We start from the raw sequence: 19,467 nt of genomic DNA, 5'->3' as shown, positions 1-19,467 counted from the left end.
ATAAATATAAATTCTTATATCCTTTATTTTTACATAATATTGTATAAACAAGAATTATTTAACCACCTCCGGTTTTGCTCGCTGATAATTTATCTGAAATCAATGTCAAATGTGAATATAAGTTTAAATGTTATTCATTATTTTGTTTACCCTTAAAGAGGGTAGCAGAGGATAGCACCTTCGACCTCATAAGTAAGATACATACATATACGTATTCTTGACCAGGATTACAAGCCAAGTCGACGCAGTGATATCCGTCTGTTTATATGAAACTTGTCTATTAAAGAAAATCCATTATCAGAATCGGAAATCGGACCACTATATTATATAGTTGCTGTAGAAATGATTGGTAAAAAAACATCTCGTTGCAGGAAATCTGTTTGTTTATAAAAATACAGTCGAAATATAGATGGCCCGGTGTGATTAGCAGGAAGATTATACGAGCTTTATGGGTACACCATAATCGGTATAAAATAACACCTTGACAACTCCCCCCACAGAGAAAGGTATCTGAGTAGATGGAATTATTTAGTCGAAATGTCGACCACTTTTTTACTTGTAATAGTCGTAATATGTGAGCGCTTGGTTACCCGCTTCTTCGTAATTTATTCGTAATTTAGGGTAATGTAACCTGTTTATAATCTAACACACACATCGGTGAGTTGATGTTGCACCGTTTGTATGTCATGTTACCCCAAAAGCAGCCCATGCGAGCATGAGCCCATTACAAATAACACTGATACCGCAATTGAGTAGGAACAATTTAGTAGTGGCGGCTTTCACAGTTCTGCGCTACACTTTCAACACGCTAAACGAATTTCAATCAAGATGATATGTACTCGAAAGAAAAAAAGTGTAGAAAATTTGGTTTATTCAAACTACATAAACATGAGTCCATCTGTGGCGGAACGGACCCGCAAGTTAAGCATACTTTTGAAATATCAAAGTCAAGCGTCACAGGTGAGTCTGTATGTGGAAATAGAGAGATATTTTATGATTACATTTTAAGCTCGATAGATGAATCATTCCTGTCTCTATATTTATGAACAGTCACGTCACATAATTTGTATAGATATTATCTATCAAGAAACACAGTGAACTATAATGAACTGAAATATACTCAAAAATAAACGAGGCGGAACGTTGTGAGTTGCTGCGGAGACCGCAACTCTACATTTATACCCGATACTTAGTCAGTATGGCTCTCTTCCGGCAGACGCCGCTAATATTAAACGCAGTCTGCGTAGTCTGCGTAGCCACTGCAAATTGATTTGTTCCTTTTGGCTATAAAGTGATCCGATCTGAATCTGATAAATATGGTCATTCTCTATGATTGTGCGCTTTTAGTTTTCTCGAATCTTCAATATTGTGGATGCAACAGATTTTCGTCCTTTGTGGTGGCGGAAGGGGGTGGGGCGAAATTTTGAGGTATACGTTTTATAGTGAGATCTAACAGGAGTGTGGATATCAAATTTGGTTGCTATGGCTTTAATAGTCTTTGAGATTTGTGGATGCCCCAGATTTTCGTCCTTTGCGGGGGGTGTGGCGAAATTTTGACACAAAACGGTCTAGGTCCGATATCACAGGAGTGTGGATACCAAATTTCGTTGCTCTAGCTCTTATGGGTTCTGAGATCCTTGAACTCATATTTTGCAATTTGCAAAACCGACCATGAAACCTATGTGTTAGAGAGAGACAGAGCGAGAAAGAATGAAATTGTTTTCTTGTTTCTGGCTATAATAATTATACGATCTGGTTAAGATTTTACAATCTAGAACATATAGTCATCCTCTACGATTCTGCGTTTTTGGTTTTATCCTATCTTTAAAAATGTGGATGCCACAGATTTTCGTCCTTTGTGGGGGCGGAAGTGGGCGGGGCGAAGTTTTGAAATATTCTTGTAGCAGTGACATATCACAGAAGCTTGGATCCAAAACATCGTTGCTCTAGCTCTTATAGTCTTTGAGCACTAGGCGCTGAAGGTGACGGACAGACGGGCGGACGGACAGACGGACAGACAGACAGGTCTCAATGGACCCGGCTATTGATGGTGATCAAGAATATATATACTTTCTGGGGTCGGAAACGATTCCTTCTGGGCGTTACACACATCTATTTTCACCACAAATCTAATATATCACAATACGCATTTTGAGTATCGGGTATAAAAAGAATCAAAGTTTTAGGACTTAGCACACTCCTCGGAAAATAAATGGTATTTAATTTGTCAACTTGTTTGACTGCCAATATTTGGCAAGGGTTTCGATAAAAGTTTGTATAGAGAAAGAGGCAGACATACTATACGGAATGCGCAAGTCATTCTGATCAGGAATTTATTTACTTATAGGCTAACATATGGCAAAAATTGTATAAATGATAACCTCTGCAAGGGTATTGGAATAGAAAACTATGTGCTGGTTCGTGGCGCCATCTATAAATCTGCTTTTCAGCAGAGTTCATTGAAAAGCGGGCTAATATACTCATTTTAACTTTAATTAGATTAACAAATGTTCACGCTGTCGAGCTGCAGGGGTAACTAAACAACTCTCCCACAAATACTTCATATCTTATCTCTGTAAATACTTTTAGGAAATGAATGGTTTATAACCTGTCATGCGCAGTAGACACTTCTACTTAATTCTCATTCTCTCGTTTTTGCTGTCAATCTCGCTCTCTGAGCATGTGTGCTTCGTCAGTATACACAAGTATTTTGGCATTTTGCCTTTTGTATGTGTACTAAAAACAAAGTTCTAAGGGTGTCTTACACACACTTACAAGAGAGTATACGTGCGTGAACACGCACACTACCTTAGTTAGTAGCAGCAACTCCATCAATACGGTGAACTGAAACGCACCAACATAGAACAATTTACAAAATTGTAGTACACATTTTAACGCTTTTCAATTCACATCGGGACACACAAATTTGTGCGCAGTAAATTGCTTTTTCCCTTTCAAAAGTGTGTGCTAGGACTAATGGCATTAAAATCCAAATTTTGTTCGAATATTAAATGATATTCTCTGGCAACTAACTTTACCCAACTAACATGCAACAATAGGATGGGATACAAATAATCAACGATATGCGTATACAGAATTTTGTGCAAAAGATGAAATGAGTCCAATATAAGACTCGAAAAAATAAAAGACTTCTTTCTCAGCTGAAAATTCTGTTAAAATAATCTACCTACCTATCCCCTTATAATTCTTAAAATTAGTTTTCAAAATTACAAATCATGTTTAGTAGGGTGAATCCTTCTGTGCAGTGCATCCTTAGAAAAGCTTTAAATTCCCTATTCGGAAGAGGAGAACAGAGCATTTATACTTTCAGTCAGCAACGTGCGACGAGCAACAATAATGGTCGTGTCAATCCTTCTATACGGCTATCTTAGACAACTTAGAAATAGAAATGCCGCAAATTGCATATTCAAAAAGATAAACCAAATTTTGTACTGAATTATACATATATTGACCTTTCTACTGTCCCATACTTGTGTTCCAATACACACAGTTTGTACTACAATATACTTTAAAAAGAAAATGAAAAATTAAGTTGCTGTCACTTTCAAGTGAATTCAATCCCATAGCTACATGATTTAGATCTGTAAAAGTCCATACATATGTACATGCAAAAATATGTATGTGTATTTACTTTAAGTCTTACTGTCCTTACTGTAGATATGTATATGGATTACGACTTTCAGCTAAGTCGACATTGAATTCTGGAATCAACGTATGTATTATGTAATATATCCAAGATCGAAGTCTTTTAAAGTTATAATAATTTAGGTGGATTTTGACTACTAGTTTCGTTTCCATTATGTCTTTGAATCGAACACAATCAAAATCGCCAACGTCGAATATTAAATTCGCATCTCGGACCAATATGATGAATGCATCTCAAAAAGTGACGCCATTAGCTGAAAACTATGCTGGGGTCCCGGACAAATTTAGTCACTACCAACATCAAGTCCAGAATACGATATCTGAGATGGCCATTGAAAAGCTTCAGCACACTGTAGCAGAAAATGCTCTTAAGAGTCAGTTCCAGATAAAACAACAACTGAGAGATCAGAACCATCAATCTACGAAGTATGCGATGCCGCACCTGACAGAATCTCAGTCGCAATCGCCATCCCGACCTCAGTCCCACTCCCACTCGCACTCGCATTCCCAATCTGAGGGACAGGACCAGAGCCAGCTACTGCAAAAGGTAGATCAAATGTCAAAGTACCGTCAAAATCATCTAATCTTGGGCACCGCTCAACCTCAATTACAGCAACAGTGCAGCAAGTCGCCGCTAAGCCTGGGGGCATCTCAATCTCACCCCACTGGAATTGGCAGCATGCTGTCAATTAGAAGTGAGCAGCAGCTGTGTCAGATATATAACTCGCAGCAACACTCGGATTATATAATCTCCGATTATATGGATAAAATTTCAACGCGCATTAGTTTGCTCGAGACAGAGTTGAAGTTCGCGTGGCGGGCATTGGATTTACTTTCTACAGAATATGGCAAAATTTGGATTCGTTTGGAGAAGCTTGAAAACATATCAGTAGAACATCAGTCGGTGGTTAGTAATTTGATGGGTTTGATCAGAGCCGCAAAGCAACAACAGCTTCAGCATCAGGAGGACATGGAAGGGCCAGAAACGTTTCTCGCAGATGAGCAGTTGCTTTCACTGCCATTGGAAATGGACGAAAATGTCAATATTGAAATGGAAATGAGAGCGCTGCCTTCTAACCATGACTATGACAAAATGATCAGCTTGGATGCACTTCATCCTACAGCTTTGATAGGACATCGTGACTCGAATATATTTATGAATGCAGCTTGCGCATTAGAACACAATCAAGATGAACTTTTTCTTAGCTACGACAGTGGACCATTGGATGACCAAAATCTGGATATCGAACAAATGGCAATCAATTTCGTGAAAACCGACAGAGCCGCAAACGTTTGGCTATCGGATGTTGACATTCACCGCAAAAAACCCCGAAAGAAACTTTATTCTGATTCGGATTTAATACTTTATGAGCAACAGCAAACACTAGCAAACAACGCACGTGCAGAATTACTACAAGAATTTCTCAATGGACAACGTGTTTTAACTGAGGTTGCATCGGCCTCATCATCAGCAGTATTATCCACTCCGAACAGCTTTCTCAATTTACCACAAATGGTTAATACGGAGGGGCCCCAAAAGACCCATTCATATAGCCAAAGAGTTCAGGAAGGCGAACCCATCAGACAGACCACCAATGTTTCCAACGAACTCGATGATCTTATAGAGGAAGTTGAGTTTTTTCGGTTGGCAGCCTCTAAAACAGGGGAAGGGGGAAACCAAGTCCTACCTATTGAGGATACTGGAGGAACACAGATTCTGCTAACAACAGCTAACAATGAAATGAATGAAACCTTTTATAAAACACTCAATGAAGCATATCGCGACAATGACTTGAGTTCAGAGATTTCCAAGATGGACTCATTATTACAAAATTCCGAGGCTCACGAGCACTCAACATCTTCCTTAATGATGATCAACGATGGTAAGAAGGACGTTGTCACAGGCACCATTAAAGCCGCAATAAAGGAAGCGACAACTGACTCCAATACTCAATCAACCATTCATATTAATAGAGACTCGAGGAAGCATCGGAAAAAGAAGCATCATAAGAATGAAATGGAAATGATAAATAATTTAAAGTGCATTCTTGCGCAGTCCCAATCAACAAGAAGTATCCATACCACCTTTTCGACTAAATTCGACAAAATCTGTGCATTGAACGATACAGTTAGAGAGGAGTCGGATAAGAATACAACTCAAAGTGCAAGTGACAATCGGCGTGAGACAAACAGCTTTGGCTGCTTCTTTGAGGACAATGTAACTATTTTAGACAGCATAACTGAGACCTTGATAGGGGAAATCAATAAAATTTCTGATCTTCAGTCACTAAGTGCTTTACAAATCGGTCAAATACGGCAGACTATTTGGGCAGAGGAAACTTTTTTCCAAAGGCTTAACCACGTCGATAAGAAGTTGACTCTACTGCTACTCAACCCCGTCACCTTGGCTGAGGAGATGCGACGCCTTCGCATCACTGATGCCGATAAAAAGTTTATTCTTGTAATGAAGAAATTCAATAAAAATATTGACACACTCAAAAAACTAGTTGGCAACTCATTGGACGATGAAAAGGACAAGGTAGATAAAATTTCAACATCGTCCATTCAAGATCTCACAGCGAAACTAAATGTGGGCAATGTTAGTGCACAGCTGCTCCGAAATAATTCTGATCTTGACGAACAACTTAAGCTTTTGGAGACGCAAGAGATTGAAATTAATCGAAAGAAAAAAATAGTTAAAATAGTTCAGAGTCATGGAGCGGAAGTGGAAAAGGACCATATCGACAAGCACTTACAGCATAACAGCAATTGGGATTTAAGTGTTGCTCATGGAGAAAATGAGAATTTGTCCAATTCATCGAGAAATATTTACAATCAGGATGAGTACATCCAGTCCTTAAAGAAAAGCCTGGAACGTCACAATAGTATGCTGTTTCTACTTCATTTGCAAAATCCTGATAAACATAAGGTTACGGCTGAGTTTACCGATATATTAACGGACCAAAGTCGATCGAGTCCCAGTCCTCCACCACCAGCACCGAACGATAGTCTGGGGATCCATGCGTCGGTGACAGAGAATACATTTCGAGGAGGAATTGAAGCCCATCAACAGAAACAGGCCAAATCCGATTCAGGGCTATCTTCGATGAGCGGCTGGTCGCCGAATTCCCCAGTAACCGTTGGCATCCAGAACTGTAATCTGTTTGCTAACAAAAGTAGTGAAAGAAGTTCGGAAACTTTCCAGTTAACATATCCTATAAAGGCCTCAGCAACAGATTCCAATTTTAATAGCACTGACGACAATTTAAGCCCAAAACAATGTGATTATAAATTTTCCGAAGAGAACTTGAATTATATTCACGAGCTTTCAAAAAATATTCCGATTTGCTCTGCATATGAAAACCAATCCATATTCAATATTAATGAGGCTGCTAAACAAGTCGGAAAATTTTCCACTGTTGATGAAATGCTAGAATGGGACCAAAAAAATCAACGGGATGAACAGGAAGTTTCTACGCAACAATTACTTAATAATGACCGTATGCCGGACCTGTTAACTAACCAAACTCCGAGTACTACGCCCAAGTCAACCTTCAGGAAGAATTCAAGAACGGACTCCGAAATAAACAGTAGTATAAATGGGAATGGATCTAAGTATAGTTTTGAAAGAAATGGTACAGATCGTGTGGAAATGCAAGAACAATCCCGCAAGCCACACTTGACAGATAGACTTGTCTACTATCCATCCTCGAACAGTATCACCGACTACAACAGCAGCAACAATTTAGACTACTTAGGACATCAGCAGCAAGACCAATCACAATATATGACGCAGCATAGAGCTACCAATTTTCCCCTTCCCAAGCTTCAATCCTCTTCAGTTACAGTTCCTGCTCCTGTTCCAGCAGTTGATTATACTGTCAGTCAGCGTGCTTTAGCGCAGATTAATGGTGCGAAACGGTTCGAATGTGAGGAAATCTCGGCAGTCCCACCTGTCACCATAAAGTCACCGAGGGTATGGCATAAATTAAATACATTTTTGCCAGAAAATCTAAAGTTCAAGCGCTCAGCTAAGTACAATCGATCACAGTCATTACCCGGTGATGTACAAAGTCAAGGCAATCAGAGACAAGCCCGTGGCCAGGCAGGCTCGTATCCGTTAATTTCATATAAGCGTCCTATTGGAAACGGAAGTCACAGACAGCTATCCAAACGTTTACAGAAGCTCCCGATGCGTCTTATGCAAAAAGCGGCGGCTACGCACTCTGTGCGTTTGTCAGACTCCGACTCAGCTGAAGGTGCAGCTGACGCTAGTACTGGAGCACCGAAGAAGCGCTCATTTTCATCTAAGATGAACAATTTAATGCAAAAAGCAAAGACTTATAAACGGAACAGCAGTGTCCTGCGCCGCGGCTCTAATATGTCAGATACCGAACTAGATGTGCCAGGCTTTACTTCATCGGATAACGAGGATTGTTCTTTATATGAGTGTCAAATGAATCAACAAGATATATCTAAGGGGATTGGGGTTAATCCGAGAACAAATCAAACTGAATGCCATAAAGATTTTGATGATGATTTTGATGTGCCACCCCAACACTCTGGCATCTATGATGTTGGCCTCGGAATTGAAATTGATAGTCCCAATCTGTTCGCTGTCGTTGGGAACCTCAAAAAGTTACAGCTTACACCAACGGAGGCCACCCCATCCACGTCGTCTAAGCTTTTAGAACGTGACAAAATGCGTAATAATGTGGAAATATTTATAAAGATGCCAGAGATTCTCTTGGAAACCAGTGAGATGCCAATATGCACTTCAACAGACAAATATTCAACAGCTCAGCCACAGGCAAGCCTTCAGAAAATAAGCTCAATCTATATTGATGATGAGATCTACGACGTTTCTCCCTTTATCGAAGTATCCGATAATACTGAAACAAATGTCCCAACCTCGAAAATGGCCAAAATCGAAACTACACTAGCTTCTACAGCAGGCACGCCTACCAAAACCACAGCGACTAACAGCCGAGGTGGGGGAGTCTGGGTTGCACAGCAATCCTTGGACATTCCAAGCAATCTAGGTTATGGGTCACGAGAAGATGACGACTGTCGTAGTCAGCATTCCGGTCGCACACTCTCGTCTTCTCGTCGCCAAAGCACCGAAGATAGCATCGACACAGACGATGAATACTTTTGCTATGAGCTTCGCCAGCTCGAGCAACTGGAGCATCAACGAACAGCGCATGCTGATAACATAACCAGCAAGCAAAGTGCCGACAATCAAGTGGTTTTCTCGCAGATTGGACAGCTGTTGGATAGCGAAGTGCCCGGGGAACATTTTGACTTTGCAGAAGCGGAGGTATCCCATATTTATTCACCAGATGAAAGTGTAAAGCTGCGGATGTCTAAAGTATTAGATGAACTGAAGTACTCAGTTAAATTAGAGCCAGAAATTAATTATGGCAGTTATTTGAATACAGCAGCCAACACAGGGGAAGCATTAACAAAGTCAAAACCAGTACGGGACAGGTTCGAAATTGTCTGTGACATGCACAGCGCTTGGCAGGATGTCAACGGTGATTTTCAGCAAGCAACATCTGATATGGAATCTCAAGAGGATACCGAGATGGCTGCTAAGGAAGGGGAAGTGGCAACTTTGCTTCGTGAAAAAGAAAAAACACAGCAATTGAAGCGATTAAAGAAGCGGAAACGTGTCCCAAAAACAAATAAACATGATAATAAGGCCAACACAAGTTCATCCTCTGCTTCCGAAAATGAGTCCGAGCAGAATCAACGATATATCACTGACGCGGTATCAGTATCAGACAAACATATTTCCCTAGAAATATTTCAAGGATCATCGGCATCTAGCGCGACATCAGGGCCCGATACGCCAGCAGAGTTGAGTGATGACATGGAAAAGGACTTGATCATTGAAGGAGAGAGTCATAACAGAAGCAGTGGTATGTCTGGAAAGGGTGTATTTACAATAGAACACCGACAATCGGGGGACATGTTCAATACTATGTCCCCAAATGAACATGACCCAGTGTCAGTAACCACAACCATACTTGCTCAACCAATTGATCAATGCAACAAAGAGACATCGTCTCCTCAGAGTGATCGGGGATCATTTTCGTCTCAGCCGCGCCCAATGAAGTTAATAAGTCAAGAATCAAGTGTCGAGGGATCCCAGGTGATAGGCAGTAATGGCGCCACGGCAGGTCTTGGCAGCAGTAAGTGGAAGTTGCTTAAAACTTTAAAGGAGCGTAAGATCGAGGAGAAAAACAATCAGGACAAAATTAAAGAAGAAGAAATGACCAAAGACCGGGAGAAGGTAATGCTAACCGTAATACACATTGTTATATCTCAAATAATGTTCTCAATTTTCAATGTTTTGAATATAAGAGGTAATCTTTCACCTTTGAAATATTTTCCTTAATTCAAATACACACCCATCTATAATATCTTCAATATATATTTTTTATACGTATATAAAGTCGAATTTTTTTAAGCTAGCAGATACTTTTATTTGATAAGTTTTTGGTTTTTTAAAATTATTTTACAAATGTTGTTATTATTGTTATAAACATTCCTAAAGCCTTAAAAACAATACAATATCGATCGATATATGCTTACTATGCCCAGGGGTGTAAAACAGACTAAGCCCTTCGATGCTTTACAAATGTTTCCTGTTTAGGTTTATGAAAATAATGTTCCCATGTTAAGAAAAATGTATGTGTACAGCTTTCTATTTTGGAAATATAATAAATATGTATATATAATAAACAATAAATATTATAATACAAAAATATCTTTTACAGAATGGTGGTGGAACTGGAGATGTTGGAATACGTGCCAATGGACATCCCGGCGATAACCCTTTCTATAGCAATATCGACAGTATGCCAGATATACGGCCCCGTCGAAAGTCTATTCCCCTTGTTTCTGAATTGGTGAGTACTTGTACCACTCTTATCAAATGTATGACATACAATGCATACATGTAGATATGTGGATATGTTTGTAGGGTTTTTTGGATCCTTCCTAATGATGAAAATCCAGAAAACAAATTAAAAATTACTTACCACTAATGCCACTTTAAATACTGTTATTTACAAATAAATCTCATTTTCTTTCGACAATGATATGATGGAATGCAGGTGCTCAAGGTATAGAACTACAGACTTTTGTTTCAAATTAGATTTTAACAAGTTCCCACTAGCAGTTATTAAATTTAAAAGTATTTGCAATTCACACATACAAATAAAAAAATCACAAAGTGGAGAATTTGTTGTTGTTTGTTTTTTAATGTAGTTATGCACAGTAGATCATGAGCTACTCCTAAGACTTCACTACAACACTAAGCTACAAACCAGACTTAAAAACAGTAGATCTATAATTTTGTATTGAAATTTAAAAACCGGTGATATACTGGGTAAGGAAGGTTATAGACTGAACTTGAAGTCCACTCATAAGATATTGAAGAAAAGAACGAAAGAGTAAAAAAATTGTGAATATCATGATATCAAATATCATACATTTGTTTCTTTAACGCTTAGATCACTTTATGATTTATGAAGATGTATATTGAATTTGCAAATATTACATCGTAAAAATAACATAGTTACTCGTATCAAAGGACTTATGGGAATTTCGTTTAGCAACTCAACTCGACTCGCATATCTTATATTATATTTGAGAACTATACGGGTCTATATATAGTATATAATATTAGAAACGATCAGTATATAATAGTATCTATACTATCAAACCAACTTGTATCTATTAATATTACAATTTTTAATACATAACAATTCATGAACCCCTATTGGCTATTTCCAGAGATTTCCCATTCTTGATATGTATTTAATTTCATAGCTGTGTTTGCAGCGTTAGAAAGCATCCCATATATTACTATACACGAAAAATATACATATGTACATCCTATGAAAAAATTTTTGTTGATCTATAGTGTGTGCTTTCGAAAATATTCATTTAATTAGGCGAGCACGCACGAAGAGACACGATCGCTCTCTAGTATAGATAATGGATAAAACGATTACGAAAGCTTCTTTTTGTGTAAAATACTACAACTTAAAATAGCACTCACATTGCCTGTTTTTGGGGTCGCTGATTACAAATTTGAAGTCAACTTTCCTGTTTCGAGATGTCTCGAGTTCTTTTCTCGTGAAAATATCTATTTAAAGGAGGAAGACGTAGATTTAGATGCAGCAAGGTCGGAGAGTTATTCGTTTTAAGTGAATCCGACATTTAGAATTTTTGAAAACGCGCATGATGAATTTTTTTGTGCGGCTGTGCTTATAAATGTATTCAAAACTCTGCAAGGTGTATTTTGTTATAATTGTTACTGGAATGTGGAAATAGCGAATCGGGGTGTATTATTTAGACCATAGTCTTTCTGCTGAAAGTGCGATACTTAAGAAACGTATGAAATAATTGATTTTTGACTCTTCTGATCAACTGTTATTGTTATCAGCAACAGCAGACGCATACAGTAAAGGAGAAATGTATTCTATTGAATTTGCATAAATATAACCAGAACACGGTTGGTAGAACACAAAAATACACACATGCAACAGATAAGCCCGCATTAAGAAAAACAGAAAAATAAAATGAAACAAAAAAGTCTTGAAAAATAGATTAGTATCGAAATAGTTATTCTGATACATATGAATACAAATTACATTAATACTTAAATAATATTAAACTGATTAAATGAGCATTTTCATTTAATTTTGTTTGAATTTGTTTTCTGCCTGTTAAAGCTTCGTATTCTTCTTGGATCTTATAATTAAATACACAGACTTTCACTTATACTTACCTAAGTATATGTAGTAGATATCGGCTGAAGTAGCATTGATACCTTTGTTTTGAATGTTTTAAAGCGCAATAGTTCTACACAAACTTTCAGCTTGATGCAAATATCAAAAATCCTGTGCACTCATAAAATCCTAATTTGAATTTTCTGTATTGCCCGACTGCAGACTATGGCTGCCACAAAACGAAATGCCGGACTCACATCAGCTGTTCCCCGGGCAACGCTTAATGATGAAGAGCTGGTAAGTAGTCATACTGCGACTGCTATTATTACTGATATAATTTTGTTTATCAAATGTTTTGGTATACAAAAATACAGATCAAGAATACAATTTTTCATTTTAATCGGATCTGTTTTCCATTTCGATACAGAAAATGCACGTGTACAAAAAAGCACTTCAGGCTCTGATCTATCCCATATCATCTACAACACCGCACAACTTTTTACTATGGACGGCCACGTCACCAACATATTGCTACGAGTGTGAAGGCCTTCTTTGGGGAATAGCACGTCAGGGAGTGCGATGCACAGAATGTGGTGTGAAGTGCCATGAGAAATGTAAAGACCTGTTAAATGCCGACTGTCTTCAGCGTAAGTGTTTATTATAATAGCGATGAGAGTAAAATGAAGGTAAAATTTTGCATAGGTGCTGCCGAGAAGAGTTCAAAACACGGTGCCGAAGATAAAGCCAATTCCATTATTACCGCTATGAAAGAGCGCATGAAGCAACGCGAGCGAGAAAAGCCCGAAATTTTTGAGTTGATTAGGTAAGGTTTTCCCTAAAAAATGGTTTTGACTAGTGCGGATATGTGTAGTGGGGACACGGACTCACTCACAAGTGTCTAGTTTACCTTCACTACTCGAAAGACTTTTTTAGCTTCAAAGGGGGTAGAATTACATTTATGTATTTCTATGTAAGCGGAAACGCGAAATTATTTAAGCGGGCAAACCTATTTAAAAAAAAAAGATAGTAAACTCTACCCTGGCGTTCATCCACCAGAGCCGTATTCAGCGTTGAGGAAAAGAGTCACACCGGTCATATGAAGGCTGTAAAACAGAGCGTCCTGGATGGCACAAGCAAATGGTCGGCCAAAATAGCAATCACAGGTTTGAGATAGATTCTACACAAAATAAAAATGATAAACGTCATCCTTTTCTGTTTCAAATTAAATTTAAATGTATGTGAATTTATTTGCAGTCGCATTTTGCATTCGAATGACACAGCTGTGTTACTATTACTGTAATGACTAATAATGTACGTGTGATTGTATTTAACTGTGTTTTATTATGTATGTGCAAAATGTGTAACATGCATGTACGCAAAATAAATATACATATTTGTATAGATCATTTATATGTATATGTATGTGAAAAAAAAATATATATATATATATTATGTATTATTTATGTATATTTATATATATATATATACAATATTTATATGACTTAAATGAAGAATACTGTTTTCTCTTCTGCCTGTGCTAAGACCCACCTAAGTTAGGTACATTTTGACTTTGGGAACACGGCTTAATGTTACAAAAAAATACTCAGCGACTGTACTCGTCACACACAAACATTTAAATATTGTACAGGTCGCTAATACCCGACCTATAGAACAATTGGGATCAGAGTGAGAACACCATAAAGGACAAATAGACTTTTTAATTAGATCGAATTTGATGTTCATTGGGTTATAGTAAGAAACTGAATAAGGAAGAACCAGCACCAGTACCAGTACCGCTTCTGATTATCGTAAATCATCATTACTTTAAATATGAAATGACCCGCCTAGCCAATAGCCAAACCAATAAATCACTTAACGTGTTGATATTTTTAATGCCGAATTTAACGAATCATATATATGTAATCGATTTTAATTTAAGGATGACATTCGGTGTGGATCCAGATACACACATAGATTCATTAGAACAGGCTGAGCACGCAACTGTTGAGGGAACATCTAAATGGTCATGCAAACTAACAATTACAGGTACACTTTTAAAGCCATTTCGCTTTTAAACAACAATTTATGTTTTTCATTTAGTAATAAATATTTTTTTTTTCGCCACTTTCAATTGGACCCATACCCATTTGTTCATACTCCATTGGGAATAAAAGAAAAATTTAAATTCTTCGACACTGAAACATTTGTCCGTCTTTATTGTAGTTGTCCGTCTTTAGTTTTTTTTTACAACTAAAGATCGTTCTTAGATCTAACTGATGAAAGAGTATTCCTGCTTAAATTAGATTTAAGTTCAGACCAAATGGAAGATTTGAATTTCGTACGTCATATACTATATATGACTAAATATATGTAACTTAATTCATACAATTATTTAAAATGTTGTAGGTCCGAGTACGTGTGTATCAGGGAGGCTTTTATTTTGTGCTCCCCTATATTTCTCGTATTTTTAACAATCTTTGAAGTTGTGAAAGTACCATTTGTACCTTTCTGGTTTTATTTTTAAACCAAAGCTGTGAAACCTCTAATCGATCCTCCAGTCAATATAATGTAGTTATCCGATTTAGATCGAGTTATGAATTAAGTAAAATTATAGCCAAAGCAATATCTTTCGAAGGAAGAACTGCTTTAATATGTTTATTAAACAGCATTTTTCATAGTACAATGTACTGAATTTACTAAGTGAAAAGATAATATTAGTTTCAAGCTATCATTCACAATTTTGCACAGAACATATATACATACTTAATTCATTGATTAAACATAATAATGTATATATACAATATGTAAATATTTAAATAAATTTCTTGCACTATTCGCAATGCCTATATAACTTTCGCAGCCGATTAACTATTAACGATCGATGGCTCTCCACATACTCCTATCTAGATAGTTGCTATGTATCCCTTTCAGATGTTTCTTACATAGTTACGACATGAAGTGTCTTCATAGGGGTACCAGTGCTCATAAGTATTTGATTTGCTCTGAAGCTCTGGTTCATGCATGGATCCTATTTGTTGCATCCTAATAAAATCTGTCCCTTCTATGCTAACAAAGTTAAAAAGTCTTGATAACTGTAGACTCAGTCGTTCAAATACATTTTATGTGTGTTTCCCCTTGGATCAAATTTTGTTTTAAGTTCGTTTGGACCTAAGAGCAAAAAAAAACTTAAAAAAAAAATGAGAATATCATAAGAACTATATGTATATGTACGGATTATAATACAATTTAAAGAAGATACAAAATACATATTTCTCTGTACATATTTTCTCTGTCAAAGTTATATATCAGATCTGAAGCTTCGAAACTGAAACTACTTATAATCGAAGAACAGTTGCACATAGATAGAAAAAGTGTAATTACGTATCTAAAAACAAACCCCAAAGATATTATAAATCAAACATTAGACCGGAAAATAGTATCTTCCTACTCAAATTTTATATTCCACACAGAATCTAAGAATCCAGCACGGCGCATGTTTTGAATCTTCTTCCAAGTACTTCCGTTTCGAAATTACACTGATTCACAAAGCGATTAAAGGCCTGCTATACGCACAGATATTTTAAAATACAAATTAGTTTATTTTTTAACTTTATTTTGCATGAATAGTTTTTAAAAATAAAATTCGGTGGTCTGGTTAATACTTTTAATAATAAAAATGCTCTGATAGTGAAGCGTTAGTCTGATTAAGTTATTGCATGAAAGCTGTCTTCGGCGGGAAGTAGTGCCTAAATGTACAAATCTGGCAGTTTGACGACCGAAAAATCTCCTTTTACAAGCCAAAAATCTGACTACTAATCTGATTTAAGCTGGGCTCAAAAAAAAATGTATTTAATATTAATTAATAATGCTTCAGGAAGGTAATACAAACCGTTTTTTGCTTGACGTGTTTATGTATTCGTAATCTGTAATCTAAATTAAATTTTTTAATTTTGTAGTATAAATGGTACAAGAAAATCAGACCAGCAAAAGAACATATTATAATAAGTGGAAAAAAACGTAAAACATGAAAAAATGTGTAGCACCGTTAGCCAAAGCTTTAGTTAGTATAGCACCGTTCTTTTGAAACGTTCTGAATCGTTTTGGACCGTTTTTTTAATATGATATAGTAGTGATCCAGTTTGTATCATTTGGCTGAGTGTACTTCACATTTTTGCCACTTCCCCCATTCGTCTCTTTTTGAAGTTATGAGAAACCCGTAAATCAATTAGCTGTAATCATAAAGAATGATCTTGTCTTGTATGTCGACATTCCCAATAACTATAGCAAATAAGGTAAATTTCATAGTTTAGCTGACCCTTCAGCTCCGTGTACTCTTTTATTGCAGCTTTACTATATACAATGTAAACTACTACAATTTCCAATTTCTTCCCATTTATTCAGGAAAGAAATAATGTACGCAAAGTTTTGTTGAAATTTCTACTTAACATCTATTCAACAGTGAACTGCTAAAAATGTTGTTTAAATTTAGTTTAGTTTTAGAATAGGGAGATATTTTTTAAAAAGGTCATCTTTTCTTTTAGGTAGTTAAAAACATTTAGGAACTCATTAGACGCTCTTTCTCTCTGTCGTACGCACTGCTTAGCTTTCACAAAATAATATTTGATGATTTGAGCGATGAAATGTTTACGACATATGTTCGTGGAAAGGCGGTTTTGGGACTGAAGCCGTAGTTTTTTAAGTTTTGAATAATATAACTTATCCTGCCTGATCCCTGCACTATAACCATTCGTACGAGTATGTATGTACTATATTTATAGATAAAAATATACATGCTTAATATGGAAAGCCAATCAAAAACTACACAGTTTACTTGGTCTATCCTTTGGTTGACATATTTATGTGTAAGTATGTACACATAATTGATGACAAACCAAACACTTTCTATTCTATTCTGTACATCGTTTTGGACTTTATATTTACTTTGCATATATGTATAGTACTTATGTACAGAACTAAATATTTTATTGTGATCAGTATTTACCACAAACACTATACCGTTGTCACTTGCATCTTACTGACTAGTAACCTTATGTACATATTTGTATATACTTATATTAACTGATGGAGCGTAATGTATGTACATGCATATATGTACATATACAAATACAGTGGAGTCAGCAGCACGGCATTCTTACTGCTGAACTGATTTTATAAAATCGTATATGTATTTAAAAACTTCCGTTTTTTCTCTTCTTCTTTCTCCCTTGAAAATCAATACTAAACACTGAAAAAAAAATTGGAAATAAATTTTCAAATGCACATAATGTAAATCTCAAACGATTTTCTTCGTTTCAAACCCCAAAAAATTAATTTGAAAACCAAAATTATTCAAAAACCAAATTACAACCTCAATATCATCAAAAACTTCCCAATAAACAAAAAAAAAAAACAAAAAATCCTAAACACTACAAAAAATTATAAATTAAATAATTCTACAAATTACCTGCAACATTATAATGATAAAATCGGTCCAAAATCGGATTAACAAACACCCGAAATTGTGGGAAATTTGTGGAATGTGGTGTTGGAAACGAACGAATTGCCATATATATACTTATTTGACCTGATATGATGCAGTGATTTGTGCTCAAGGCCTGATAGCGAAGGATAAAAGCGGTACCAGTGATCCATATGTGACGGTGCAGGTTAGCAAGGTGAAAAAACGAACGCGAACAATGCCGCAGGAACTTAACCCTGTGTGGAACGAGAAGTTTCACTTGTGAGTACTTGTCCCCAAGATTCCTTTATCTTATTGCTGAATGAAAAATGTTTTTGAAATACGTATTTAGCGTATGGTTCAAAAAGTCCCCCGACTTCTGCCGACTTTGGTTAAAATATAAATTTAAACAGGTAAACTTTTAAACATAGATCTATTCTGAGTGATTCCTGTGGTCCAACGTGTTCTTAGCATTTCCACATTTAATTTATCCCTTTTTGCTATGAACCTGAGAAACACCAAAAGATGTATACAGCGCTCCTAAACGTTTAAATGCCAAAATGATTGTGTACAATTTTAAAGAAAAATCTGGACATCCTTGAGGTCTCTTCTATTTGAATTACTTTTATTTTTTGATCATTTTACGCCAATTTGTTATGTTTTCTGAGGTAACATTCTCATTTGTATTGGTTATTTTCCTGGGCAAGAGCCTATTAATAATTAGCCACGTTTTTGCTATAGCTTATAAAAAATGTTACCTCTAGTTTATTTGAAACCTACTTGGGGGACTAGTCGGGGACTTGTTGAACCGTGTGCTATTTCTCATAAATCAAGCACATGAAAAGCGCACAATCCGGCTTGCTTGACTTAATGCTCCTTCTGTATACACTTAAGTTTTCAAATAATCTATCTAGACCCATTAAATTCGATATTATATTAATACAAATTTCACTAATTTCAAATCAATACATATGTACATATTTTCTTTTGGTTAAATATATATAAAATATATTAAATATATTTCCATCCGTTTTACTTCAAAATATGTACATCTGTTTAAAAATGACGGAACCATCAGAGCTACAATGCGATAATTCTGATGAAAAAACTCTTCACTTTTCCCAGACATTATGTTTCTGTTTTGGTTGCAGCTAAGATGTAGCTGAGAACAAAGTGCCTGCCTAATCTGTTTGCATAAGATTTGTATATGCAAAAATATACTTATTTATGTTCCACTGTAGAATGGTTCTCTCTTTCTCTATCACTATTTCTCTTTCGGATAAATCTTTTAAATTGTTCATTCTATTATCCGCGAAATTGTCTCTATCATTTTGATAAGCTGTTGTATGCACTTAAGCGTAACTCAATGCACCGAGCTGAAGCACTAAATACGCTTAAACGCAGTAAATAAAAACCACTTTTTTCCACAACTAGTAAAAAATCTATTAAATAATAAAGGCTACAACTTTTCCGATGATCCGATCGTAAATGACAAATAAGTTTACATGTCGATTAAATTATCTGGAAAGGTAATGATGATTATCAAATCATAAATTTGAAGAAAAAATCACATAATAAAATCTGCCATTACTTACT

At 36.2% G+C, this 19,467-nt stretch overlaps 1 protein-coding gene and 1 long non-coding RNA gene across 17 annotated transcripts in view; one reads left to right on the top strand and one right to left on the bottom strand.

Moving 5' to 3' along the window:
- unc-13 overlaps positions 1 to 19,467 on the top strand; it is a 31,852-nt gene that overhangs the window by 6,581 nt on the left and 5,804 nt on the right. For 4 of the 16 annotated variants that reach the window (XM_033381345.1, XM_033381343.1, XM_033381340.1 and 1 more), the window contains 7 exons: positions 10,452 to 10,583; positions 10,791 to 10,799; positions 12,636 to 12,710; positions 12,841 to 13,060; positions 13,116 to 13,236; positions 13,470 to 13,576; positions 18,012 to 18,153. In XM_033381345.1, coding sequence (XP_033237236.1) covers positions 10,452 to 10,583; positions 10,791 to 10,799; positions 12,636 to 12,710; positions 12,841 to 13,060; positions 13,116 to 13,236; positions 13,470 to 13,576; positions 18,012 to 18,153 — 806 coding nt within the window. Of the gene's footprint in view, positions 1 to 2,741; positions 2,961 to 3,678; positions 3,734 to 3,789; positions 4,214 to 4,279; positions 9,965 to 10,451; positions 10,584 to 10,790; positions 10,800 to 12,635; positions 12,711 to 12,840; positions 13,061 to 13,115; positions 13,237 to 13,469; positions 13,577 to 13,667; positions 13,830 to 14,352; positions 14,460 to 14,587; positions 17,824 to 18,011; positions 18,173 to 18,223; positions 19,271 to 19,467 lie in introns of those variants that run through there. The other 12 variants (XM_033381347.1, XM_033381348.1, XM_033381350.1 and 9 more) reach the window with 12 other exon arrangements.
- LOC117184345 (uncharacterized) lies at positions 8 to 2,732 on the bottom strand. Its single transcript, XR_004469648.1, has 3 exons — positions 2,382 to 2,732; positions 151 to 277; positions 8 to 93 (listed from the first exon to the last, which is right to left on the bottom strand). It is a non-coding gene; the product is annotated as an uncharacterized lncRNA (long non-coding RNA).

This window comes from Drosophila pseudoobscura, chromosome 5, assembly GCF_009870125.1.
Source record: "Drosophila pseudoobscura strain MV-25-SWS-2005 chromosome 5, UCI_Dpse_MV25, whole genome shotgun sequence".
Taxonomy (NCBI): Eukaryota; Metazoa; Arthropoda; class Insecta; order Diptera; family Drosophilidae; genus Drosophila; species Drosophila pseudoobscura.
Note: the sequence above shows the minus strand (reverse complement) of the source record. Positions and strands in the feature narration are given on the sequence as shown.